We start from the raw sequence: 27,320 nt of genomic DNA, 5'->3' as shown, positions 1-27,320 counted from the left end.
ATATAGAGGTCCTCCTGAAAATGGCTGGTGGTATCATTTTGGTTATAAATGTTACTTAATAAATGTTATTTAATAATATAATTGTCCTCCTAAAAGCTGAGGGAGCAAGTGCAATATTGGAATGGGAAAAACTCTGAGCAGTAAACAGACCTCTCCTAGTGAAACAGGTAAATTTTATATATCAGTTTATACATCATAGTGATTGATTGTTCAAATGCTTCAGTGGAAATATCCACATTTTTTCCAAATTAGGATTGGTTTAGTGTTTAGTACAGTTTAGAGACAGAACAAAAGGTTTGGAAAAAGTCTTCATTTTTCTTGAAAGGTCTTATACAATTGGAAACTTTACTACTCCATACTTATTTTTCCACTTAAATTTCACTATTAAATACACATAAAATGCTTTTATTTTGATTCTGTATCAAGGACCAAATTATGGGAGAAGCTGGAAGCTGTATCATGCAATAGCAATAGCACTTAGACTTATATACCACTTCACAGTGCTTTACAGCCATCTCTAAGCCGTTTACAGAGTTAGCATATTGCCCTCAACAATCTGGATCCTCATTTTACCAACTTCAGAAGGATGAGTCAACCTTGAGTGGGTGAGACATGAACTGCCAAACTGCTGGCAGCCAGCAGTCAGCAGAAGTAACCTGCAGTACTGCATTCTAAACACTGCCATCATGGTTCCACAGGCTTCTCCATTTAATTCGTGCCCTACCCACTATGACTCTTAAAGTCATGTAAGGGTTTCTCTCAAAGCTGGTTACAACTCAAAAGGAGGTAAAACAGAGATGTATTTTGACCCCCCTGATATGGTGAGGTGTCTAACCAATGATGTGGCTTGTATAACAAGGTTTAAGAATGTACAATTTTGGAATTATTGACAAAGCATTTTAAAAGTTAAGAGGGAAAACTCACAAAGTATGTAAAAAGCCCAATACACCATCTTGTGATGTTAAAGAATATGTTTAGTGAGGTAAACTAAGGGACTGCATAATTTATTTTGAAGTCTTACGAAATTTTCTCAACTGTTTTATAATTCCTACAACATTTAAGAAGTGCATTGCGGGGGCATCTATTCAGCCATTTAAACACCACTTAATATCCAGGGTACATTCTGAAAATTAGTAACATCTAGTTTTACACTGAATTGTAAGCTAATGTATCAGGTTAATATATCCCTTTTCGTCTCTACTACATCTAAACACTACATGACAAATAAATTTATATGCTAAATTAAGAAAGTATGACCATAACCAATATAAATCGATTTTCATATGCAAGGTACTACCGTGTTTCCTCGAAAATAAGACCCTGTCTTATATTTTGTTGAACCCTGAAATAAGCGCTTGGCCTCATTGCCATGTGCTCAAAAGCCCGATTGGGCTTATTATCAGGGGATGTCTTATTTTGGGCGAAATGGGATATATACAGTTCTGGAAGATACATAGTTTAACTAAGACAGATGAAGAACTACAAACTCAGCAGCTATAATTTAGCTAAATTGCATTAACATATACATTTACAGAACATTTGCTTATAAAATTTACAGAAAATCTTACCAATTGTAAGCATTAACATTTAATGTATATAATATTGTATATCAGTAAGAGATAAGCATCTTACTTAGCACATTACTCATTTATTGGGAAATCACTCTAAATTAATTTCAATTCCACAATTAGAACCCATGCCTTTGGGTAAATATAGATTTATTTTGAAAAATAATAATTTAATATAGCCTCTCAAGGTATATACAGTTACATTTTAATAAACTGCTCCTATGTATTGATAATATTTAAAGACGTGGTACAATAATGCAGCAAAGCTATTAAATAGGCCAAAACTAGTATGATATTGAAAATTCTATGGAAATTTGATTAAATTCAACTGCTGCTCAAAAAATCTGCAAAAACATGGAATATATTGCCTTTCAAGAATCTTTCTGTGAAAATTAAAATATTGCCTTTGAATCCAGAATTTATAAAGACAACAAGGATTAGATTATTCCTAAAATAAATCTTCAAGGTAAATCTAAAATAGTATCAAATGTTCTCATCTTTAGGTAAGTTTTATGAAAGACTTTCCAACTAAAGTAAACAATGGCATTTGAGCAGAAAAGTATTGACCATGAATTCCAAACATTTCATGATAAAACAATGGAACAAAACATAGGTTTCCAGAGGCTTTGTTGATATTAGCTCCATATAATCTCTGGATCAAGCAAGTGTAACTCAGACACTTTCTACCATATTTTACCCCAGAAATATTACTAATATGTTGAAACCTCCATAATTAATATTAGAAAATGCAGAGACTATCATGATATTCCTAGTTCTTTCTCTCTTTCTTCCTCCTCCTGTCTCCCATGTGCCAAATGTTAGATTATACATTTTATAGAATATATATTTCTTATTTTATTATAATGTATTATCTTGGCATAATTTTCAATACTAAAACAACTATAATAGTAACTCCAGTATTTGGAATGCTATAGGATTTGATTAGTTACTATCATTAGATAACAGTCAGATTTTTTCGGGGGAAGTACTTGTATTTTTATGGATTTATATTTTCTGACATTGTCAGGTAAAGGAATTATTTCCAATTTATTAAACTACAAGCAGAGGAAGTAATAAATGTGATCATGAATTTTGTAATTATATCTAATAGGAGACATTTTTTCAGCAGTAAGCATACTAATCTGTGCTGAAATTTGAACAGTGTAACTCTATAAAAGAGATAAAAAAACAGGACAAATGTTTATTGTTCTATTTTAGTTATTTTCTTAATCTATCCCATTTGACATTATTAATTCTGAAATGGTTATCTTTCCAATTAAGCAGGATATTCATGGATATATTTACTAATATTAGAAGAAAAAATCACTATACAGAATAGCAAATTATAACAAGATCTTCAATTGACCAAGGTACTTCAATAAATAATACAAGGTACACATGATCCTGGCTAACCTTTTTTTCAATCTTATTTTTGATTCCCCCCCCCCCTTTTTATTACTTTATAAGCAATTCAAGGCAGTACAAACATACATAATATGCTTTCCTTCTCCTGTTTTTCCCACAACAAACCATGCGAGGTGAGTTGGGCTGAGAGAGAGTAACTGGCTCAAAGTTCCATATGCCACACTGGGTTTCACGCCTAAGGCATGACTAGAATTCACAATCTCTTAATTTTTAGGCTAACCACTACACAAAGTTGCCTTTTATCACTTTTGGAATCCCGGGGCATAGGATTGTACCCTGAATTTATTACTTTGTTGCTGAAATGCTTATATGCGATTTAGACAACTTTGCTTATTTTAATTAATAGATCCAGCTATCTTTTTAAAGCGCAAAGAGAAATGGTTACTATGGAGGCCTGTAATTAAAAAAATAATAGATAGTAAAACATTACCAAGAAATAAATATTTTATTTTAGTAATTTTTTGCATAAAGATGTCCTATATCACCTCAAGAAATTTATCTAAAAAATGTTAGGGTAAAGTTAATTCAGTTTCCTATCTGCAATATAGATGCAATGTACTGTAAATTTAGTTTACAAGGCTAGTATAAGAATTTCTAAATAGGACAGATACAAACATCCATTTCTCTGTTCTCCCTACCAGACTTAAGATCTTGCTAAAAGAAAATTACAGATTTTCCTGTATTATTGGCTGGAGGAGGGGGAAAAATAGGGAGAGAGAAACGTAACATTATGGGAAAAATGGGAAGCTGAAAACTCTTCTGTGTTTTGAACTCCAGCAATGCAATTAACTGAAGTATTATATACAGATCTTCCAAAAGGACCTAGGAAACAGAATTTATACTAAGTGAAGATCTCCAAAATTTGGTACTAGCCAAAAGATATGTAGAGAGATACAATTCAAGATTTGGAAAACTGAATCCTCCATCTTTAATTGACAACAGCATTTTTTTCAGGAAACACTTTCAGAGCAGAAGAATCTCATAAAAAATTATGAAAGAATGTTGAGTTTCTCAAAATAATTTCCAATTATGCATATATGAATTCTACACAAAATGTAAAGTAACCTAGGAATTACATTCATTTTATGAGTGTTTGATGTTTAATGATTCCAATTAATGTTGTGAAAACTCTTTATATAATTCACTCATATTCAGTACAATTATTTGAGAAATATTTGAAATGTCTAATTAATAAATTCAATGTGTGTGTGTGTGTGTGTGTGTCTGTGTGTGTGTGCATGATAATAACTAAAAGTGAAAATAAGTACAGGCATCAACTAGACCAGAATTCTCCAACCTTTCCGCCTTTGCCCGGGGGGGAGGGGCGGAGAGGGGATGGTTCCGCATGAGTGACAGGCAAATGTGCTATGCAGCTCCATTTACACGCTTGCTGGACGCTCATGCAAATGGAGTGTGCTTGCCCATGCTTGCCTGCTGCTTGCACAAGTGGGGATGCATGTGCATACGCACTTGCCCACCACTTTCACGGCCCAGTTCCGAAGGGTTCAAGGCTTAGTAAAAGGCCATGGCCCAGGGGTTGGGGACCCCTGAACTAGATAAACTCTTGACCACTGGTTCAGAGATATTTCCCTACCTAAATAGAATAATAGAATTACCATGGGCAGGCAAAAAAACAATGGAAGTAGGAGAGACCTCTGACTTCCTATCGGCTTCCCCTTTGATTTTCCTTGTAGAAAACGTTGGAAATTACTTTCATATCATTGCAGTTGCCTGCAAAGGTGCAGTAGCAGGGGTGAAATGCTACCAGTTCGCTCTGATTTGGGCGAACTGGTAGTGATAAAAAATCCAGTTCGGGTGAACCGGTAGTAAAAAATGCTTTAAAAAGGTAAAAAAAAAGGTTCCGACGATCACGCAGTACAGTCGTGCTGCACGATCATCGGAACCTTTTTTTTTAACTTTTTTAAAGCATTTTTTACTATCTTCGACAGAACCTGTAGAAAAACAATGCTTTAAAGCATTTTTTTACACTTATTCGCCGGAACCGGTAGTAAAAAATGCTTTAAAAATGTTTTTAAAAAGGTTCTGACGATTGGGCGGCACAGCTGTGATCGTCAGAACCTTTTTTTTGGTTGCTGCCACCCACTGCTGGCTCATGTTTAAGTGATCGTCCACTAGGACTCCAAGGTCCCTCTCATAATTGCTATTTTTGAGCCAGGTTTCACCTAATCTGTACTTGTATCTTTGGTTTTTCCTGCCTAGATGTAAAACCTTGCTTTTCTCCACATTAAATTTCAGTTTGTTAGATAGGCCCATTGTTCAAGTCTGTCAAGATCTTTTTGGATCATGAGTTTGTCTTCTGTGGTGTTGGCTATTCCTGCCAGCTTAGTGCCATTTGCAAATTTGATGAGTTCCCCTTCTAGTCCTTCTTTAAGTAATTTATGAAAATATTAGTACTGAGCCTAAGATGGAACCTTGTAGAACCCCACTGCTTACTTCCCTCCATGTAGATGTTGTACCATTAAGGACTACACATTGAGCATAGTTTGTCAGCCAGTTACAAATCTATCTGATGGTGATGCTGTATATCCCACGTTTCCCTAATTTACCAAGAAGTAGGTTGTGCTCTACTTTGTCTAATGCCTTGCTAAAGTCTACAGTGTCCACAGCATCTTGCTGCTCTAATAATTTAGTCACTTTGTCAAATAATGAAATAAAATTGGTTTGCATGATCTGTTTTTAACAAACCCATGCTGACTACTAGTTATAACTTTGTTTGTTTCTAGATGGTCACAGATGTTTTTTTTCTTTTTCTAGTATCTTCTCAGGTATTGATGTTAAACTGATTGGTCTGTAGTTTCCTGCATATGTTTTATTTTCCCTTTTTGAAAATAGGAACTACATCAACTATTTTCCAATCCTCTGGTAGTTCCCCAGTACTCCAGGATTTTTTTTAAGGGTATGGTACAACGGTTCTGATATAACATGCCAGCTCCTTCAGAACTCTGGGAGGTAATCCATCAGGTCCCAGTGATTTATATTCATCAAGATCAAATAGGTGTTCTCTTACCATTTTCTTGCTTATTTTAATTTTTATTTCTAGTCTGTCTTTTGTAGTTACGTTTTTGGTAGGTTGGGCTATAGTTTCTTTTTGAGTGAAGACTGGGTTTTTATTATCATATTTTTCAGAGTTTCCCACGCTTCTTGAGTCGTTTTTCCATTTATGATTTTCAACCATGGAATTTTTTCTTAGGCTCTCTTTGAGTTAGTTAAAATCAGCTCTTTTAAAGTTTAAGACATTGGTTAGATTATATTCCATTGCTTATGTTTGAATTATGTTGAATTCAGAGGTGGGCTGCTGCTGGTTTGGACTGGTTTGCCCAAACCAGTTAATCTGATTTTCCATAACGCTGCTCCTCCAATCCATAGTGCGGGAATTGTCTTCTAGTACTGGGGAATACTGAGATGAGATTCTTTCCAATTCTTGCTGACCATGCCCCCTTTGCCTCTCCCACGTCAGTCTTTCTCACTCAGTTCTGGGGAACTGTAGTGTTTTTTTGTGGCTATTAAATCTTAGCTATTTTCGACCTATTTCTTGAAATAATTTTGACTGCAAAGGGTTGGTAACGTGTCTGGGGCTCCAGACTGTTCCGATCTGACCTGGCTGGGCGGATCGGCCTAATTCGGCCCTCGCGCTGAATTGCTTTTAAGGAGCTGCTACGAGGGATCTTACAGCTGCTTGGGACCGGACGCATGTCAGGGGCCCTGATCGCTCCGTCCCGACCTTCCTTAGCGTCAGCGCAGCTTTGCGGATCTGTCCCGGCTGGGCGGATCCGCCTACAATTTGCTGCCGGCGTTCGATAGTGCCTGGGTGGGCCGTTTCACATTCAATGCCACAGCTCCGTTCCCAGGGCGGCTCAAGTCGAGACTGAGGTGACAGCTTACTCTGGGATACACACGAGGTATTTAGAAAGCGGGGATGGCATTTAGCGTGGCGGACCCTGTTTCATCGTGATGCCTTGTTGCGGCCGCCATTTTGGATATTAAACAGTCCGGCCGCCATTTTGTTTTTGGCAAAGAACGGATTAGGCTGCCATTTTGGCAACATTTAGCGTGGCAGTACCTGTTTCATCGTGGTGCCTTGTTGCGGCCGCCATTTTGGGCATAAAACAGGGCGGCCGCCATTTTGTTTTGGCAAAGAGTTGCCTGGGCCGCCATTTTGGCAATAAGGAGGCGGCCGCCATCTTAGCAAGGACAGGTGGCCCAGTTCCAGCTTTCTAACAAGCCTCCATTTTGGGTGGCGTAACTGGCCAGTTCACTGAGGCATTCTAATCTCAAGCCTCTACGTTTTAAGATTACTGGTTGTTCCCCTTAAAGGGGAGGCCAGGATTGGAAGTCACTGATTGCTTTTCCCTGCTGGTTAGCCTTACCATTGCCACTCTCTGGCTCATTAATCACAGGACTTATTATCTTGTCTGCAGCCTTTTATCTGGGGCTTTGTAATTGACAACCTCTCGCTTTGCCTTTGATTTCAGTTTCCTGGCTGGGCTCTCACCTTACCTGATATGGCAGACTTGGATCTGTCTTTGGATTCTGAGCAGGGAACAAGTGACATTGCTGTGCAGATCAAAAAAAGCCAAAGACAAGTCCACTCGCTCCAAATGCAAGTCTCCTCAGGTGTCTCGCAGCAAAAGTGAGTTGAGACTGCACAATGTGCTAGAAAAGCAATTTGAAAAGGCGAAAAAATCCAAGCGCTCCAAGCTTCCATCTGAACCATCAGGCTCCTCTGCACAGCTTGTCAAATCTGATGCTGACTCACTACAACAGGAGCTCATGGCGGACACAATAGCCCACCAGACTTCTCAGGGGCCCTTGCCTACTGAATCTGTGCAACCCCTTCAGGCCTCTACCTCTACCACTGAGCCAGCTACAGCCTTCACGCCATCTGCGGTGGGCCTCAGATCTGAAGACTCTTCAGGACATATGGACCTGCAGTCTATTTTATCTGATACTTTGGCAAAGATTTTAGCTGCGAGTCTTCAACAGACTGTTAATACGGTACAGCAATGCACCTCAGCTGTGGTGGAGCCGACTGTCGCCAAGAGACAGACCACGGTGGTCACCTCATCTCGGACTCAGGACGTGACTTCATCTGAGGAGTCGGACCAAGAAGAGGAATGTCCTGAGGACATTGAGTTTTCTGAGGATGAGGGGTTACCACCGGAGAAGCCGATTTGCACTGGCTTATTCAGGCCTTCTGTGTTCAAGTCTCTCTTGCACAAGGCCAAAGTTACTACCCAATTTGGCATGACTCCTACATCACAAACTAGCAACCAACAATCATCAACCCCCCATGAGGCCCTTTTTCAGGTTGCTAAGCCAGAGAAGGACGCAATACCGTGTACCCCCTTATTTGCTGACGTAATTCAAAACGTGTTTGTGCAGCCGGGGTCGTTGACAGCCCCTACTAGTTTAGACAAGAGACTGTATTGTGCTTCCACTGAATTGGACGATATTTTGGCTCTTCCATCAGTGGATGCTCCGGTGGCTAATCTTGCCTCTACTTCTGCTGTGACGACTGATGCCTTGGACTCCCTCAAGTCGGACGACAAGGAAGTCGAGCTTGGTTTTCGAAAGGCTCATCAAGCGGCCGCTTGGGCCACTGCAACATCCTTTTTTAACAGAGCCTCACTAATATGGCTTAGGCAGCTTCAGGAACGCCTTCCGCCCAACGAAAAGCGTATGCATCAGGACATTAACAAGTTGGTGGTGGCTACCGAGTACTCGGCTGATGCGTCTTTAAATGCTGCAAAATTTGCTTCCCCCGCGCTAGCTTCCACCGTCACCAATCGCAGGATGTTCTGGTTGAAAAATTGGAAAGCTGATTCCAAGGCGAAGTGGAAGTTGGCATCTTCCTCTTTCAAGGCTCCGTCCTTGTTCGGCATGGCTCTGGACCCTCTCCTAGTGGAGGACAAGGAGAAGCGTAAAGTTCTGCTGTCTACGTATCGTCGTCAAGACCGTAGATATGTTCCTTATAGCCAGCGGCAGCCCTTTTGGCCTTCTTCCGGACCCGGAGGGTCCTACTTCCAACGTCCCTCCTCCACCGCTGCTGAGCAAGGTTCAGACAGGCAGTCATTTCGGGACCGTCAACGCTACCAGACAGCCAAACGACCATTCCGAGGCGGAGGCTTCCGCGCAGGTAAAAGAGGCAAATGACTCAACTTTCCCAGGTCCCGTTGGTGGTCGCTTCCAACAATTTCACCACCAATGGGCTCTGTCGACACAGGATGAGTGGATCCGACGCACAGTGCATCACGGACTATGCTTGGAATTCATCGACTCCCACCCAAGTCGCTTTCTCCGTTGTCCAGTCCCTCACATTCCACAACAACGTCAATTGATGGAGGCGGAGATTGCCCACTTGCTGACAATCAAGGCAATAAAACCGGTACCCGTAGGTCAAGAGGGAGCCGGGTATTATTCAACCCTGTTCCTGGTGCCCAAGTCTTCGGGAGGTCACAGAGGCATCTTGAACCTGAAACATCTCAACAAATACATCTTGTATCGCAGGTTCAAGATGCAATCCCTGGGATCAATTCTGGCATGTGTTTGTCGCAATGACCTGATGCAGTCGGTGGACCTCCAAGAGGCCTATCTACATGTCCCGATACATCCATCTCACCGAAAGTATCTGAGGTTCGAATTCAACTCCCGACATTTCCAGTATTGCGCGATGCCATTCGGGCTCTCTTCCGCGCCGAGAACGTTCACCAAGTTGGTCTCTGTAGTAGCAGCGACATTGCGGGCTCGGCCAGTTCGTCTGCTTTGCTACCTAGACGACATCTTGGTTCTGGCATCGTCCCTTCGTCAGGCCAAGACAGACATGGAGGCAGTGCTTCGTGTGTTTCAAATACACGGATTTACCATCAATTACAAAAAGAGCCACCTCATACCGACAACATGCCTCCTTCACTTGGGGACGGTGATAGACACGGCCAAGGGTCAGGTCTTCCTTTCACCGGATTGGATTCTCTGTCTCCAGGCTTTGACTGCTCAGATACGCACACAGCGAAAGACTTCTCTGTTTCACCTGTCCCAGTTGTTGGGAAAGATGGTGTCCTGCATTACCATAGTCCCGTGGGCCCGCAGGCATCTAAGGCCACTACAGTGGTTTCTGCTACCATTTCAGAGGTCGGGTCACAGCACATCTCAGTCCCTGGTTCCAGTTCCTCCTCAGATTCATCTGTCCCTCAAGTGATGGGTCTCTCCGGCCGTTCGGAAAGGGTGCGTTTTTCTGGAAGTAGACCGTTTCGTTCTGACATCGGATGCCAGTCTCCTGGGCTGGGGGGCCCACCTTCTGGACCAGATTGTTCAAGGTCGGTGGTCGCCAGTGGAGGCTGCGAACAGCATCAACTGGCTAGAACTGCGGGTGGCGCGCCTGGCTCTACGACACTTCCAACCCATCCTGGAAGGATGTCTTGATAAGAACCGACAACATGACGACCAAAGCCCACGTCAATCACGAGGGGGGCACGCGATCCAGGCCGCTGATGCTGGAAGCAGAAAAATTGCTAGCCTGGGCGGAAAGACACACCGCGTCCATAAAGGCGGACCACATTTCCGGACTCTCAAATGTCCAAGCGAACTGGCTCAGCCGGAAGGAGCTAGACCCTGCGGAGTGGAGACTACACCCCAACAATTTCAGGGAAATCGTCAGGAGGTTCGGCCAGCCTCTAGTAGATCTATTTGCAACTCTGCAAAACACCCACCTGACACAGTTTTTCACACGTTACCAGTGCCCGGCAGCGGAGGGTTGCAATGCGCTGAGATGTCGCTGGCCGCCGGGCCTTCTGTACGGCTTTCCTCCCATCCCATTACTTCACCAAGTAATAAGGAAGATATTGGCAGAAAAGGCAGACATTCTTCTTGTGGCTCCTCTTTGGCCTCGCAGGCCATGGTATTCGGACTTGGTGAGTCTATCGGTGTCACAGCCATGGACCATTCCACCCCAGCAGATTTCCCTCAGCCAGGGGGCCATCGATCATCTGGATCCTCAATGGCTCAGATTGACCGTCTGGCATTTGAACGGGTCCTGCTGAGAAAGGACAGAATTTCGGAGAAGGCCACTGAAATCATTCAATTGTCCAGACGTCCTTCCACAAATCGAATTTACCAGGCTTCGTGGAAAGCCTTTTCGAGTTGGTGTATATCTCACCATGTGGATCCTACGTCTGCTGAGATCCCTGACGTGCTTGACTTTCTGTTGAACGGCTTGTCGAAAGGTCTCTCTCCTAATACGTTGAGGCGCCAAGTGGCAGCGCTGGCGACAGTTCTGAAATGTGAACCACACCGTTCTCTCTCACAGAACCCAAGGATTCGTAGTTTCTTGCAGGGTGCGACCAACAAGTCCCCACCAGTCGTACATAGATACCCCTCCTGGGACTTACCTTTAGTACTTCAGGTGCTTACATCTCGTCCATTTGAACCATTGGGTTCCATTCCTCTGAAATACTTGACTTTCAAACTTACCTTTCTGCTTGCTATCACGTCGGCTCGGAGGATCTCCGAGCTGGCCTCTCTCTCGATTCGCAAAGACTTGTGCATCTTCTACTCAGATCAGGTGGTTATGAGACTGGACCCTTTATTCACTCCTAAAGTGAATTCATGGTTCCACCCGGCCCAGGAGCTCATCCTACCAAACTTTTGTCTGGATCCTAGGAATCCTCGTGAAGAACGCTGGCACACGTTAGATGTAAGGCGGGCTCTCCGACGATACATCAGGCGGACTGAATCCTTTCGATTGACGGAGGCATTGCTGGTGTCCTTCCATCCTTCTACTATGAGAAAGAAAGCGTCTACTCCCACTGCTGGATGCTGGATTAAAGCTTGTATTGCTACAGCGTAATAGTTATCTGCCAAACCGTTACCGGGCAGGATTTGCGCTCATTCCACAAGAAGTGCGGCGACCACGGTGGCATGGGCGACTCAAGCTTCCATCCCGGACATCTGCAGAGCTGCGACCTGGACAATGCCATCTTCCTTTGTACGCCATTATAAGATAGATTCATTTGCGTCAGCTGAAGCTGCATTTGGCCGGCATGTCCTCCAACAAGTGGCATCTGTGTCTGCAGAGGGGAGCAGTCAGCCTCCCACCCTGGATGGATGAGCTTGGGTAGATCCTGCACTATGGATTGGAGGAGCAGCGTTATGGAAAATGGACGTTGATGTACCAGAACGTCCCTTTTCGGAATACTGCAACTCCAATCCATGCCCTCCCGTATGGCTTCCTGCTTGCATTGCTGACCTTCCTTGTTCCTGTGTTGTTCTTCATAGAATTCTCCTGTGTTCCTTTCCTATCGTGAGAAAGACTGACGTGGGAGAGGCAAAGGGGGCGTGGTCAGCAAGAATTGGAAAGAATCTCATCTCAGTATTCCCCAGTACTAGAAGACAATTCCCGCACTATGGATTGGAGTCGCAGCGTTCCGAAAAGGGACGTTCAGGTACGTCAACGTCCATTCTGTGCAGTTCGGAGAACCGGCAAATCGGACCACCGACTGGCCCCACCCTGGCCATTTTTTGGGCCATTTTCAGGCCGTTTTCCCAGTCAAAATCATCCCAAAAAATGGCCTGAAAACGGCCCGGAAAATAGGCCTGAAAACGGCTCAAAAAACGGCCTGAAATTGGCCCCAAAAAGCTGGCTGCAAGAGGAAGGGTGATCTGAAAGGAATCGCCCAGCAACGGAGACGGAGAAGGGGGCGGCATTTCTGTTTGGCAATTTCCCCTCAATGCTAGTGGCTGCCACTGCCCCCTTCTCCCTCTCCCTCTCCGCTGCTCGGCGATTCTGTGTGAAGAAGGGGGCTAGCAGAGAGGGCAGAGTGAGAGGTTGCTGCTTCTGGGATGAGGGGACCTGGGAAGAGTCTGGGTCCAGCTTACCCACCTTCTCTTCCTCTCGCAGTCTTCGTCTTTCCCAGTCTAGCTTGAAGCAGTCTTTCTCTCTCTTTCTTTCTCTCTCACACACACACATGCACAGACACACAACACACACACACACACACACACAGGTTGGATCTTTCTTTCTCCCCCACACCGGAGACCCCTGGATTCCCTCCCCAACCCTGCCTGTCCCATACAGGTACCACCCACACAAGTGATGTAGAATTAGCCACGCCCATCCAGCCACATGACACTCACCCAGCCATGCCCACCCAGCCAGTCATTAGGGCAGAGAACCGGTTGTTAAAAAATTTGGGGCCCACCACTGATTGAATTCCTTGGTCATTCTCGCCCAAGGTTCTAGCAACTTGAACTCCCTCTATCACTTCTTCTCTATTAGTAAGAATTAGTAGTAAGAATTCAAATTAGTCTTATATTTATTTTTGAGCTTTTTGCTTACATGTGTAATAGTACAACCACACATTTAAGTCTTATAAGTCTCCTTTTCCAGACTTAAGGAACTAGCTGTTCCTGCGTTAAATTCAAAATATTACAATGTCTCAAAAATTTACTTTACAAATGTGCTGCCATTCAATGAGACATTAAAATACCAACTTCCAGGTTGTTTAATAAATTATTGTAGGTGCAAATTTAAGGAGATTGGGCTGTAATGCATAAGGAAAGTCAATTGTGCACATTTGTATTTATTGAAATAATGTTGAAGAAACTAAAATATTATCAAACCTAAAGAAAAATCTAATGGTTAAAAAGTATACAGTTATTCCTTCTCTTATACTCATTTGCTTAACAATTGTTCAAGTTATGATGGCTTTGGAAAAAGTGATGTACAAATCTGCCTTGATTCTTATGCCATCACATCACACCCACAGTCATGTGATTGCAATTCAGGCACTTGGCATCCACCTTGCATTTATGACTGGTTGCAGCATCCTGCAGTTATGTGATCACAATTTGTGACCTTCCCAGCCAGTTCCCAACAAAAAATATTATTGAGGAAACTGGATTTGCTTAAAAACTATATGATTTGCTTAATGACAACAAAAAATGGCCATAAAATTGGGTTGGTCATGCACTGATTCACTTTTTGACTGGTCCAACATATAACTGATTCCGGTCTTAAATATGGTCATAAATCAAGGACTACCTGCATTCTATTTGCTTGGGATTACAATGAAATATGGTATCAGTTTGTTATGGATGACTGTGAGCATGGGGAACTTTCTCGCTGAACCAAAACAGTCAAAACTTGCATGAAGTATTTGAAAGAAAATGTAAAATATCCAAAATCATCACAAGGTATCTGCAGTAAGCCAAAAGTCCACTAAATGATAAAACATGTCACAATTACAAGCTTGATCCCTCATGTCCTTGGATGTGATGCTATCATTTGTCTCCTTGCCCTTACTCACTGGCATCACAAAATTTGTATGCCATAACATAACCAATATGGATCGCATAAATTAAGACTATGGATTGCTATGTATTGCTTTTTAATTAACATTACATGATTTTTAGCATTCTTGAAAAGTGTTCACATTAAATTTATCTTAAAGCTACTTGATCCTACATTTAATGCAACTCTTCTGTCCAAAGAAAAAGCAGATAGAAATATATATATATTGTGTAAAGGTATACAAAATATTTGAATATCTAATTTCCTCACCTTCACAACCATGTCAATATTCCCACCTTATCAAGCATTTTAGTTGAAGCAAATGGGACGCTGGTCTTACCTGAGACGTTCCTTCTCTGTGGGATAGTGGGAGGATCCAAGAATGGGTTCTACGATGTCCTTTCTGCCCAGAGACTGAGTGAAAACTTGAAGCTACACCCACATGCCTCTCTCTTTGGCTCCACTTTCAACGATGGCGCAGCTGTGAAAAAAGTCTCTACACGGGATTAATCGCCCTTGACCCCTGCCCAGTCAGTCGGTAAGGGTGGGTTTGGACCCTCTCTCTATCCCACAGAAAAAGAACGTCTCACGTAAGACTAACGTCCCTTCTCCAGTGTGATAGTGGGAGGGTCCAAGAATGGGATTTACCAAAGCCTACTGTCTCAAGGATGGGAAGATGTCTGGGCCAGAGTCCCCCCCATGGAATGCACCTTCTGTAAGACCCTTCTCCAGAAGGCAGCGTTGGCCAATGCAAACAAGGCTAACTTATAGTGTCTAATAAATGGTGAATGGGAAGCCCAGGTAGCTGCCCTGAAAATTTCTTCAATGGAGGCTTAGGTAGCCCAAGCTAACGTAGTGGCTGCACTCCTAGTTGAGTGCGCTGTTACCCGTCTGGGTAAAGGCAGCGCCTTAGACTGGTAGGCTGTGACTATGCAGGCCCTTAACCATCTGCCAACAGTCGATGGGGTGACTCTAGAGCCTACGGAGGATGGCTGAAAGGATACAAAGAGGGACTCTGTTTTCCTATCTTTGGCCGTCCTCCTTGTGTAGATACATAAGAGCCCTCCAAACATCTAATGTATACCATTGTCTTTCCAATCCATGGGAAGGCCCTGGACAAAAGTTAGGTAAGACAATCTCCTGGGCCTGATGGGACCAGGTGTTAATTTTCAGAATGAAAGAAGGGTCTAATCTGAGAACCACTCTGTCTGAATGGAATATGCAGAGGTCATCTCTGACTGAGAGAGCCACTAACTCTGAAATATGTCTGGCCGACGTTATGGCCACTAAGAATATGATTAAGTGTCATATAACGGAGAGTAGTAGTCCTTAGCAGCTCGAAAGGCGCCAATATAAGCACCTGCAGCACCAGAGTCAGATCCCAAGTGGGATATCGATGGACCACAGGCAGACATAAGTTAGCTGCCCCTCTGATGAATTGTCGAATCACCAGATAATGAGATAGGGGGTCCCGCTCCCCGCCAGTCAACATCGTGGAGAGGGCCACAACTTGCCTGTGGATGGTGTTGTGTGAGAGACCCCTATCCAGCCCGTCCTGGAGGAAGTTTAGGATTTGTCGCACAGAAGCTGCAATAGGGTCAGTGGACCTTGTCAAGGTCCACCGGTTGTGGACCTGGCAAATGCCTTCCAGGTGGCGTTTTAAATCCGGGTAGTTGATAGCCTCCTGGAGGCCTGAATAGTCTGTATGACCCTGGAGGAATATTTGTGCTCCCTCAAGATGTTCCCCTCAAGTGCCAGATGGTCAACTGGAGCCACTGAGGCTCCGGGTGGACCAGGACCCCCTGGCTGAGGGAAACATTCTCCTGAGGGATCCTCCAGGGCTGCAACACTGAAAGACTCACCAGGTCGACATACCACAGACACCTGGGCCAGTGAGGGGCCACCAGCAGAACCTCTGCCTTTTCCACTATAATTTTCCTGATGACAGCAGGAATGAGGGGAAGGGATGAAAAGGCATACAGAAGGCCACTTGGCCAAGGGCAGCACAGAGCGTTGGTCCCTTCTGATCCCGGGGCGCGAATCTGGTGAAGAAGCATGGTACTTGGGCATTCGCTGGGGCGGCAAACAGGTCCACAACCGGTCGACCGAATCTCTGGGACATCTCGTGGAAGATGTCTGGGTGAAGTCTCCATTCAGAATGGTTGATTGTGTGCCTGCTCAAGGAGTCCGCTTGCACGTTTGTGGACCCAGCTATGTGCTCCACCTTCAGGGAGAGATGAGCTTCTGCCCAAGCACCCAGGTGATTCGCCTCGGCCATGAGCACTCTTGAATAGGTGCCCCTTGCCGATTTATGTGAGCTTTCACTGCCACATTGTCGGTCATAATCAGGACATGATGCCCCCTGACTAGACCCTGAAAGTGGCGAAGGGCCAGATGTGCTGCTCGGAGCTCCAGCCAATTAATGTTGTTGGCAAGCTCTGCCAGTGTCCAATGCCCCTGTACCATATGTTTCAGTAAGTGGGTGCCCCAGCTGACCAGGCTGGCATCTGATGAAATCACCAACCTGTTGGGCTCCCGGAAGAGATGGCCCTTGGCCAGAGCCGGTGACGTCCACCATCGAAGTGAGTGAAGAACTGACGATGACACTGGAATCCTGACCTGTGCGTTGCTTCTTCCTCACCGCTGGAAGGGAAGTAGGAGCACTGCAGTGGGCGGGCAGGCAGCCGTGACCAGGGAACAATGGAAAATGCACAAAGCCATCTTCCCCAGCAGTTGAGATAGCAGAGCCACAGGCACCATGTGCTTCTCTTGAACCTGATTCAGCAGAGTCACCAAGCTGTCCCTGCGCTCTTGAGACAGATACACCTCGCATAGGAAGGTGTCGATCACTGCCCGAGATGCAGAATGCGTGACGTTGGCGTCAGATGGGTCTTTTTGAAATTCACGGAGAAGCCATGGGCTTGTAATACTTGAACTGTCGTACATACATCCTCTGTGCTCATGATTGAGATGAGGCCTGGACGAGGATGTCATAGAAGTAGCACTGGAACCTGATGGGGATAGATCTCAGGTGAGTTGCCAGTGCCGCCAGAATCTTGGTAAAATACCGGGGGGCTGAAGCCAGTCTGAAGGGTAAGGCCTGGTACTGATAGTGACCTGTCACGTAATGAAATCTCAGAAAGCGACGATGTGCCAGCAGAATCGGCACATGGAGGTAGGCCTCTGTGAGATCGATGGAGGCCAGGAAGTCGCCCACCCTGTGCTGGCAACTTTGCTTGCAACTGGCTGAGCCAGAGCAAGAAAGTGAGGTTAAAAAAGGATGCAGCCGTGGCCGCCTTCACTGCCCTGCCGCAGCTTGGTAGGTCTTAAGGAGGACAAATTCTGCTTTCTTGTCCTCGGCTCTTAAGTTGTCGGCCAAATCCCCAGCCACAATAGGGGATGAGGCGAGGTTTGCCACAGGCTCATCCACCGCAGGCAGCTGTAAAAGTTCAGCCAAATACGGACCAGCATTGTAAAAAGGTCTGTCATTACCTGTTGGGTGGGAAAGGCTCCAGGGTGATCCCATTGTTTTTGGATAATGTCCAAAAATAGTTTAGGGGTAGGGATCTCTTCCTGTGCTGACTTAGGCTTGTAAAAGAGGTCTTCCACAAGGACTAAAGGAGCCTCCAAAGACGTTGCCAGGGTTCCCAGTTTGGTAGTGGACTTAGCCTTGTGAAGTAAAAGCTTAAAAAGGGCTGGAGGGAAGTGCCCAGTAAAGGCCGGAGGATCCGGTGTCATGTCCTCATCCTCCAAGAGCTCTAGATCTCTGTGCCCGTCATCACCCCAAAGGGAGTTTTCCCTGAAGGTGCTATGGGAACAATGTTCCTGATAGTCAGGTCTGCTGGCTGAATGCAAAGAAGGAGGAACATATGACATGGTCTCCTGTGCAAAGGAGTCAGGGCGGTAGGTTTGCTGCAAGCCTGTAGCAATACCTTGGGATATGGCTTGAGCAATTATAAGTCTCATATCCTGAGATATAGGAGGCCCTTGACTCCCCACTGGGCAGAGCCCCGCTGAAATGGGAGTAAATGTAGTGACAGGAACAGACCTGTCAGAAATTTCCTGCCTTCCAGTTGCTATGCAAGCAAAAGTATCCAAATTTTTTTCTCTGCTCTCAAGCTGAATGGAGCCAGAAGGAGGAAACCCTCCTGCTCCCTCTAGTGGTTCCTCCAGCAGAACTGCATCTTGTGGTAGAGCCACCGGCTCTGACGAAAAGTGTGTGAAGTGCTTGGAGCTGTTAAGGGAGAAGCTGCAGGTTGCCATGTTTCTTTGCCGCTCTTGAAAATTGTTTTCTAGGGCTTTTAAGCACCTCTTAGCGTCCTTCTCCTCTGCGGAGGAGTTTCTGGAGGACCTGAGAGTCTTAGACTTAATCATAGCAGCTGCCCTTTTAGAAGCTGACCTGGATTTGGCAGATCCCTTGCTACCATGCTCAATAGAAACAGGGGAGTGACCGTTAGCTCCATTCCTGTCTTTGGGGGAGCTGTCCACCATTTTGACAGCTCTGCTCTGGCAGGGAAGCCTGAGAAACAATCAAGGGCTTTGCAAGATGATAGGCTGCTCTATGCTGACAGGAAATGTGGTGGCGGCTCTGACAACACCTGAACAAGCCAGCACATACACCACTGTAGCCAAAGGGTCCAATTTGACTTTGTCCCCAGTAGCACTGTTGAAAACCAGCTCCAAAACCGGCGCAGCAACACGAAGGGCTTGACAGCTTTGAAAGTGGTTCACGCGGCTCCGAAAGCCACAGAGGCAAGAACAGTGCGATCCCAGCGCTCTTGTGGGTCGGCGGCCGTACCAAACGAACTGGGCTAGCCAGCACATTCCCACTGGTCTCTGTCCAAAGGGATTCAGGTTGGTGGCATTGCCAGAAAAACTGGATTAGCCAGCACAACCTATCAGACGGAGCTCAGCTCCAATAGTAGGAACGCAGGGTGAGAGTTTCTGCTGCCTCCGCAATGCTGCAACAGTTAAAGAAGCCGAAAACATAGGATAGAACCTGATCCTGTCCAAGAATGGAATTCCAGATGTCCCAACTGTTCAAAGACATCTCTCCAGGGCAAGACTGAGGTGAAATTGGAGCCAAAGAGAAAGGCACCTGGGCATGGCTTCAAGTTTTCACTCAGTCTCTGGGCAGAAAGGACAGCATAGAACCCATTCTTGGACCCTCCCACTATCACACTGGAGAACCTGGAGATCCTCTACATGTCCAATAAATATATGTGACACTTTTGTACAGGTATACTGTACATGTAAGTATGCTTATCTCTCAGAAGAAAAGTAGACAGACAGACATATCCCTTTCTCTCAGTCACACAGAAACTAGCTTCACACATATACACATTTCCCCATTTTTTTCTCAGAAGAAACAATTACAAAGAAAACAAAAGAGATATTCCTGAAGTATAAGTAGTCCTCAATGTACAACCACAATTGAGCTTGGAATTACAGCCGTAACTCTTCACAATCATTAAAGAGGCACCCATGTGATCCCCTTGCTTAACAATCACGATCCTGGTTCTTCCCATTGTGCTCATTAAATAACCGTGCAGGTCATTAAGCAGAACAGAGGTGCCTCTGTAGTAGAAGGCCCAGGGAGTCATGGTATAGGCTGAGGTTAGCACTGCAGCACCTTCCCAGCTCACAAGAGATCTGTGCCAGGCCTCCCAGGGCCTTTCCCAGTCGAGGTATCCCTTGGACAACTTCCCATCCCACTGGGTCTCACATTCTTGGGCGCAGCCTGTCAGGCCTTGTTCCACTTATCTCTTCTGAAGATTGTCTTCCCAAAAGAGCACCCAGCCTGTGCTATGTGAGGCCTTCCTGCAAAGGCCATCTCACATCATTCTGGAGGCAACTGCCACTCATTTAGAATGGCATGATTTTCCATCATGCCCTTCTGAGAGACTGCAAGAATAGCAGATGCTTCCAGAATGGCATGAGGCAGCCTATGCAAAAAGGCCATGCATTGCATCGGCTAGGTGCTTTTTTGGAAAGTCTATCCTTGGAAATTGCCTTTCCAAAAGAAAATCAACTGATGCACCACGTGGCCTCCCTATTACAGAAGCACCTCATGCCATCCTGGAAGCAGATGCCATTTGGAGGTGGCTGCAATTCTAGGTAGGCTGCATGGTTTTTGGCTGATTTGCTTTCAAGAAAGATGATCTTCAGAAGAGGTAAGTGGAGCGTGGTAGGTGTGGGACCCACTGAGGCAGGAAACAGACCCAAGAGACTTAGCAGGGTTGTATGCAGGGGAAAGATGGGTAGGGGCATTTGTAATACTCTCAGACAGTCATAAGGGTAGGTAGATTGCCAAGTGCCAGAATTGTGATCATAGGGGAGTGCAGCAGCTGTAATTTCAAACATAGGTCATAAGTCCCTTTGTTCAGCACTGTAGTAATTTTTAAAAGTTGCTGAAAAATGCTCATAAGTTAAGGGCTACCTGCATTATGAAAAAGAAGAAAACAAGGGATAAAACAAACATTTGGTACATTTGTACCAACATTTGGCACAAATGAACCAAAGGGAAATTGTAACTTCATAATGAGGGAGAGGGGGAATGGGAGAGAAAAGTCCTAGCTAGGCATTGCAAAAATTATTTAATTCACAAAACAGCATCAGGCACCATCTAATCTTCAAGGTTATCATCAAAGAAATTCATGCCATGCAGCATGTATGCAGCCATCTACACCTCTAGTCTATTTATTGTTTTCCCTAACAACTTTTTCTTATCTTTGAATGTAAGGATTAAGAATAGCCACTCCTTCCTCTGGGACAAGCTATTCTACATGACAAGAGCACCTACACAGATACTCACTTCCATAGATGTTCTAATAGAAGGGGGCTTTCAACAGATTCTCTGTAATGATTTGGCACTATAAAGGTGTACCAGAGAGGAGGAGGCAACTGAAGGCAGGAGTTAGCTCAGAATCATAGTCTTAGACAACCTCAATCTGCCAGTGATAGATTATGAATACATAGTTAGTGCCAAGAAAGGCAAGGATTGAGAACCTTCTGATATGTTAAAATATTAAGGGAACCCATTTATAATCATTTACAATTATTTATCTAAAATTAAAATTAAATTGATTCCTTGTTTAAGCATTAACAAAATGACTGCTGTCTTCTTCATGGCTGAAAAAGCAATGGATCTTTTAGACATCTCCCTAAGTTAAAAAGATAATACTATAATTTTGAAAAAGAAAAATAAGAAAAGATCCTTCACACACTCAGAGTATACAACATACTCTCCATCTGCATTAAGTAGGAAGATTCTATCTGGAAAAAGGTAATTTCAAAGATACCCAGACACCAAACATAGAGATCTTTATAGATAAAAACACATTTTGAACTGCACACAAAAACAAACTGATAGCCACTGCATCTCACATAATAATGGTATAATGGAGTCTGGTCATTTATTAGGCAGCTCCATTGTGCATCACCTGAAATTTCCATGTGGTCTTCAATCAATGTAAAGTGGGTTAGTATAGTCCAATCAAGAAATGAAAAGGATGTGAGAGACTGGCTGACTGGGGAATTATAGGAATTGATGTCCACACGTCTTCAATCTGCCAAGGCTGAGAAACACTGATGCACAGGCTTCTATTAGATTACTATTGTTAGTAAATTTTACTTTTGGGAAGAAATGATGTCCAAATAAACAGCAACTCAAAAATACATTCCATAACTGATTACAGTTGATGGCTCAGTAGTTAAAGATGTTGAGCTTGTCATCTGGAAAGCTAACAGCCCAGGTTTGAGACTGAGCTCTGCTTGATGGGGTGAGCCCCTATTACTTGCTCCAGCTCCTGCCCATCTAGCAGTTCAAAAGCATGCAAATGCAAGTAGATAAATAGGTACCACTTCTATGGAAAGGTAACAACATTCCATGCGCCTAGGCATATAGTCATGCTGCCACATGACCATGAAAATGTCTTCAGACAACACTGGCTCTCTTGGCTAAGAAATGGAAATGAGCACAGTCCCCTAGAATCAGACACAACTGGACAGGAAAAAACTTAATAAGTGTTTTATTGCCTTAAATGTTGCTAACTAACCTGCTTCTTCAGAATAATATTCTCATAGCTTTATAGTAAAACTGATTATTTTGTCATATCAAGTTATATATTTAATTTCTGATGCCACAGAGTGAGATAATAAATTATGTTATTTATTTATTTTTTAATTTGATTTATATGCCGCCCTTCTCCGGAGACTCAGGGCGGCTTACAATGCGCTAAGCAATAGCCTTCATTCTTTTGTATATTTATACAAAGTCATCTTATTGCCCCCACAACTGGGTCCTCAATTTACCTACCTTAGAAAGGATGGAAGGCTGAGTCAACCTTGAGCCTTGGCGAGATTCGAACCTGCAGTAATTGCAGGCAGCTGGTCTTAATAACAGGGTGCTTTAGACCACCGTACCACCAAGGCTCTATCTGATGGTTGTAACTAGGTTCTTAATAATTTGAAACCAACAACCTGTTCTAACTGGATAAGGTTTTATCTAAAAAGGGTAAATGTTTAAAAAAATATTATTCTTGGTCTGCTCAGACTTTTCTACCCAGTATCTGCTTAAATCCTCCCTCCCCAGCTGCCACTTCTGTTCAATTGTGTCCAATTCTTGGAGACTGCCTGGACAAGTCCCTATAATTATCTTGGCAAGATTTTTCAGAAGTGGTTTACCATAACCCTGTTCTAGAACTGAGAGAAAGTGACTACCCCAGGTCACTTAGCTGGCTTTGTGTATAAGGAGAGACTAGAACTCAGCGTCTCCCAGTTTCAAGCCTGATGAACCACTATATCAAACTGGTGTAAAAAGATATTCTTGGGGTCTCTATTAAGCTTTATAAAAATATAGGAATCTTTTCACAATAGTCATTCATGTCTAGTAGCCATCAATAGCTTTGTCTCTTTTTTCTTTTAAAACATTTTAAATTAACTGCAGCAAATTCCATTGTTTAATAACGCACTTCCTTTCTTGTAGCTGTCTTGAATTTTCTATTTGCTGCATTCCTAGAGAAAATTGAAATGTATATATATAGTAATAAGAAATTTGAATACCTTGGTTTTTGGAATTCTGAGAGAAAGCTACTTTTTCAACAGACTGTAAGGACTTAATAGGAAAAAAAGTTTTTTGTTTTGAAAAGGGAGATATATGACAGAGTAGAGTCCTAAAAATCGGCTTGGCTATCAAAATCAGTGTAAAGTGAGAATTGCTAACTATCATATGAAAACCACTCAATATGTTTTCTACAAAGTTTCTGTAATCCAAGAATTAGCTATGAACAATTTTACTTGCTGAAACATACCAGTGACAAAGAGGAACATAAGAACAATTTAGAAATAGTCTCACTGTGTAAAATTAAAAGCTTATCTAGTCCATTCTTCTATTCCCACCAATCAGATGGCTAATAGGAAGTTTATCAACAAAACATAAATATAACAGCCTCCTGCTCATATTCCTTAACAATTGGTAATAGGAAACATCCATCTTCTGGTAGTGTTTCTGATGTTGGAAATAGTATATGCACGTTACAGATTAAAGTTCACTGGAAAGTTCAGTCTCTTACTTTAAATATTGGTAAACAAACCAAATCCAACATGGTCTCCTGCTTTCTGAAATAAATGGGATAAGGCAAGGAAACAAAAATTGCTTAAGTTCTCATTCCATCAATGGAAATTCTCCATTGGTCAAAATTTTCTTGAATTGCAGGACGTCCTTCATTTAAAGTATGTAAGATTAGATTCAAATCCTATCTTCACAGATAAAATTTACATAGTTAATTCTTCATTGTTTTATTAATTTAAACATTAATACTAAAACAAAGAGACAAATCTCAGTTTCATCCTCCTTTTGTCATTTACTAATCTATGATATTAAACTGAATCCTTATTAATTGCTTCATCAGCAATTACAGAGATGTATCAGAGCGTTCAGCTATGGAGATAAAGTCCATTCATCCTTGCAACTTCAAAGTTGTAAGAATAGCTATTGTCACATTTGCCAGATTTAAAATGTAAACATCTGCTTATAAACAAAGTTAGGGAATACATATATAGATATATCTTGTGTTTGTGAACTTTAATCTACCCAAATTACTGAAGCTCATCTTTTAGCATTTTAGGACATATTTTAAACAGTATCATTTGTCAGATATATTCACTAAAGATATTTGTTTTCATATTGTAGCACAAAATCCAGTATCTTTGGTTTCTGGTCAGGGGAATAATGCAAAGTGTTGCATTATAAAAGCAAAAGAAAGCATTATATTCACTAGAAAGTTATGACCAAATTAATTATATATTAGCAGTGACTGGAATTTCCAGCACTGCTGGGAAAAAAGGATATTAATGAGCTAGTGTAGCATGCTAAACACTGGCGTTATATATTTTGGTATCTGCATCCAACCAGCTCATACAGTAATTAAACACCATCTTTTCAAAGTAAAGTTATTTGCAATAGATGAAAAGTAGGCATCCATAGAAGTTATTTTCACGTTCTTCAATATTAGTTTTTACTGATCAAGAATACCCATCTTTCAGTGATGGAATTCAATTTTTTTTACTACCAGTTCTGTGGGCATGGCTTGGTGGGCGTGGTGTGGCTTGGTGAGCATGGCAGGGGCAGGTACTACAAAATGTCCATTCCCATTCCCATGCCACTCTGGGGGAAGAATACTGCAAAATCCCCATTCCTTCCCCACTCCTGGGGGAAGGATATTGCAAAATCTCTATTCCCACCACATTCTGGGGCCAGTCAGAGGTGGTATTTGCCGGTTCTCCAAACTACTCAAAATTTCCGTTACTGGTTCTCCAAAATCTGTCAGAACCTGCTGAATAGCACCCCTGCCCTCTTTCATTTTCAAACTGTCTTGCTTCATTCAGGACATTACCAGCATCAGTCAGTAACTCAGAACCTGAACTATTTCAGATTCAGAGTTAAGGCAGAGTAAAAATATACCATCCAGCCCATGTTTGTCCATTGAGAAGAAACGGGTTGATCTGATAAACCAATTTTTCAAACTTAGGTCTATTTCTGTGACTTAATGCTAATCAATCAGAACAATTAGAAATATAGATTTCTTCTGATGCTGTCAAGTCTTCTTTATTTAAATAGGTTAACTGCACACAAAAACTGTAGTTCAGAAAAAGCATTTAGTTTTAAGAGTATTTATACAGCGCAAAATTCAAATATGATAAAATAATATGCAAGCTGGTGAAAAAATAATCAAAGATGCTGATGAACAAATACAAAGAGAATTCTAGATTTTCCTTACACTTCATTTCTGTTGATCTCCACCAAGAGTCTTTACCAAGGTTTCCAAATGAAATGAAATACTGTATAGCTCATTAGCAATATATAGTGTCTGCTTCATATAAGAAAGTCTTGGATTATAATCAGACTCTGGCAGTTAAAACTCTATGTAACAACATAGGCAAAATAAGACTAAATGGGTCAATTGTATAACGGAGATTCCTTTTCTAATCCATGGGAAGCTTTTTCTTGGTATATCTTATGATGTTATAAAAGATGTGGTATTATATAGTAAATTTTCTGACCAAAGCATCTTATAATCTATTTCTCTAACTACATTAAAAAGATAGAATGCACAAAAAGAAAATACACAGGCATTTTGTGGTGATGCTCACTATAAATGATAATCATACTTTTTATGGAAGTGGCTAAAATCTTGCAGAAATTCAGAACAATGGATTCATAAGCATAAGGCCAAATTCTGGTGGCATAGTTTCCATTTCACACTAAAGTCACTTTATGATTCAGTATTATATAAAACCAGGCCATAACTTCATAACTTTACCCCACTTCTAAACTTTGTCATAACTGATCATCAGTTGTGCAGTACAACAAACTCTATATTTATGACCAAGATTTTATTAGTTCAGCGGAGCTTATTACTTACGGGTACTTAACAGAACTGTAACCTCAAGAAAAAAAATAGATGGTATGTATCCAGTTAAAAAAAAATCTACAGTTAGCTTGTACAGGACTCACACCCTCACAGCCTATATTTCACAAAAATAGAACTCCTTCCATTCTGTGTAAACTTTCTTCCTAAGTGTTCTGCTACAGCAGATATAATGCACCTACCGAGAAAGCAGAGCCAGTTTCTGTTCAAGCATCATCTCTAACTTCTGGGCTTGTTTGGAGAGCCAGTGATCTACCCCATGAAGCCGATAGCAGGTCTCCAACATCAATCGGAAATCGGCCACAAAATCAGTAATTCCTCTGTACTGGCCAGAAGCAAATTTTTCTTCCATTTTCAACAGCCACATTCCGGATAATTGCTGAGATTTAGGGCAAGGGAGAAGACAGACACTATTTTCTTCCCCGGAAAAGTCGGCAGCGCCCGTTTGGCCTCGTTCACTTTTTTGGTTTTCCCAAGATCTTAAGAAAGGAGCCGTCAGAGGCCGGTGCTTTTCTAAGAGAAACTCGCTCAGGATCCGATAACCCTGTTGCAATTCCGGGCTCAGGCTTTGCTCCCAATCGGGGTAGCCGCCAGCGCTCCCTCCCTCCAGCTTGTCTCCCGTCGGGAGGCAGCCGGTGAGCGCCGGGTCCGTTAATGCCTCCGTTCCGCGCTCCCCAGCTCCGGCGGTCGTGGCAGCCACCACCGCCACCTCCTCCTCCTCCTCCTCCTCCTCCGGCGGCGGCATCTCCATGTCGCCGTCGTCGTCTTCTTCTTCTTCTTCGCTGCCGTCGCCCTCTTCCTCCCCTTCGGGCTGCGCCGGATTCATGCCCCGCCGCAGCTGCGTATGTCGGCGCCCGTGGAAAGCGGTCCCGGCATCCAAGAACTTAAGAAGAAGTCGGCGCCGCTTCAGCCGGCCTAGACAGCTCCCGCCTGCCTCTTCTGGTTAGGCCGGCCTCGGTCAAAAAAAACCGAAGGTGCAGCTTAGGCGGCCCCGCCGCCGCTTTGCGCGCTTCGCCTTGCCCCCGAGATGCGGCGGCAGAGGCCTCTCGTCGTGGAGAAGAGCCGTAACCTGTGGCGGCAGGTGAGAGCCCC

General features: G+C 43.3%; 1 protein-coding gene across 1 annotated transcript in view; it reads right to left on the bottom strand.

Annotated features, from left to right (window-relative positions):
* The window catches only part of BRD10 (bromodomain containing 10), a 62,586-nt gene extending 35,266 nt beyond the window's left edge, over positions 1–27,320 (bottom strand). Inside the window, exon 1 of the mRNA XM_070938606.1 lies at positions 26,411–27,320. Within this exon, the coding sequence (XP_070794707.1) occupies positions 26,411–27,054 (644 nt within the window). The 5' untranslated portion in view covers positions 27,055–27,320. The remainder of the gene's footprint in view (positions 1–26,410) is intronic.

Source organism: Pituophis catenifer, unplaced genomic scaffold (assembly GCF_029215685.1).
Source record: "Pituophis catenifer annectens isolate HBS135680 unplaced genomic scaffold, rPitCat1.0.hap2 SCAF_2, whole genome shotgun sequence".
NCBI lineage: Eukaryota > Metazoa > Chordata > Lepidosauria > Squamata > Colubridae > Pituophis > Pituophis catenifer.
Note: the sequence above shows the minus strand (reverse complement) of the source record. Positions and strands in the feature narration are given on the sequence as shown.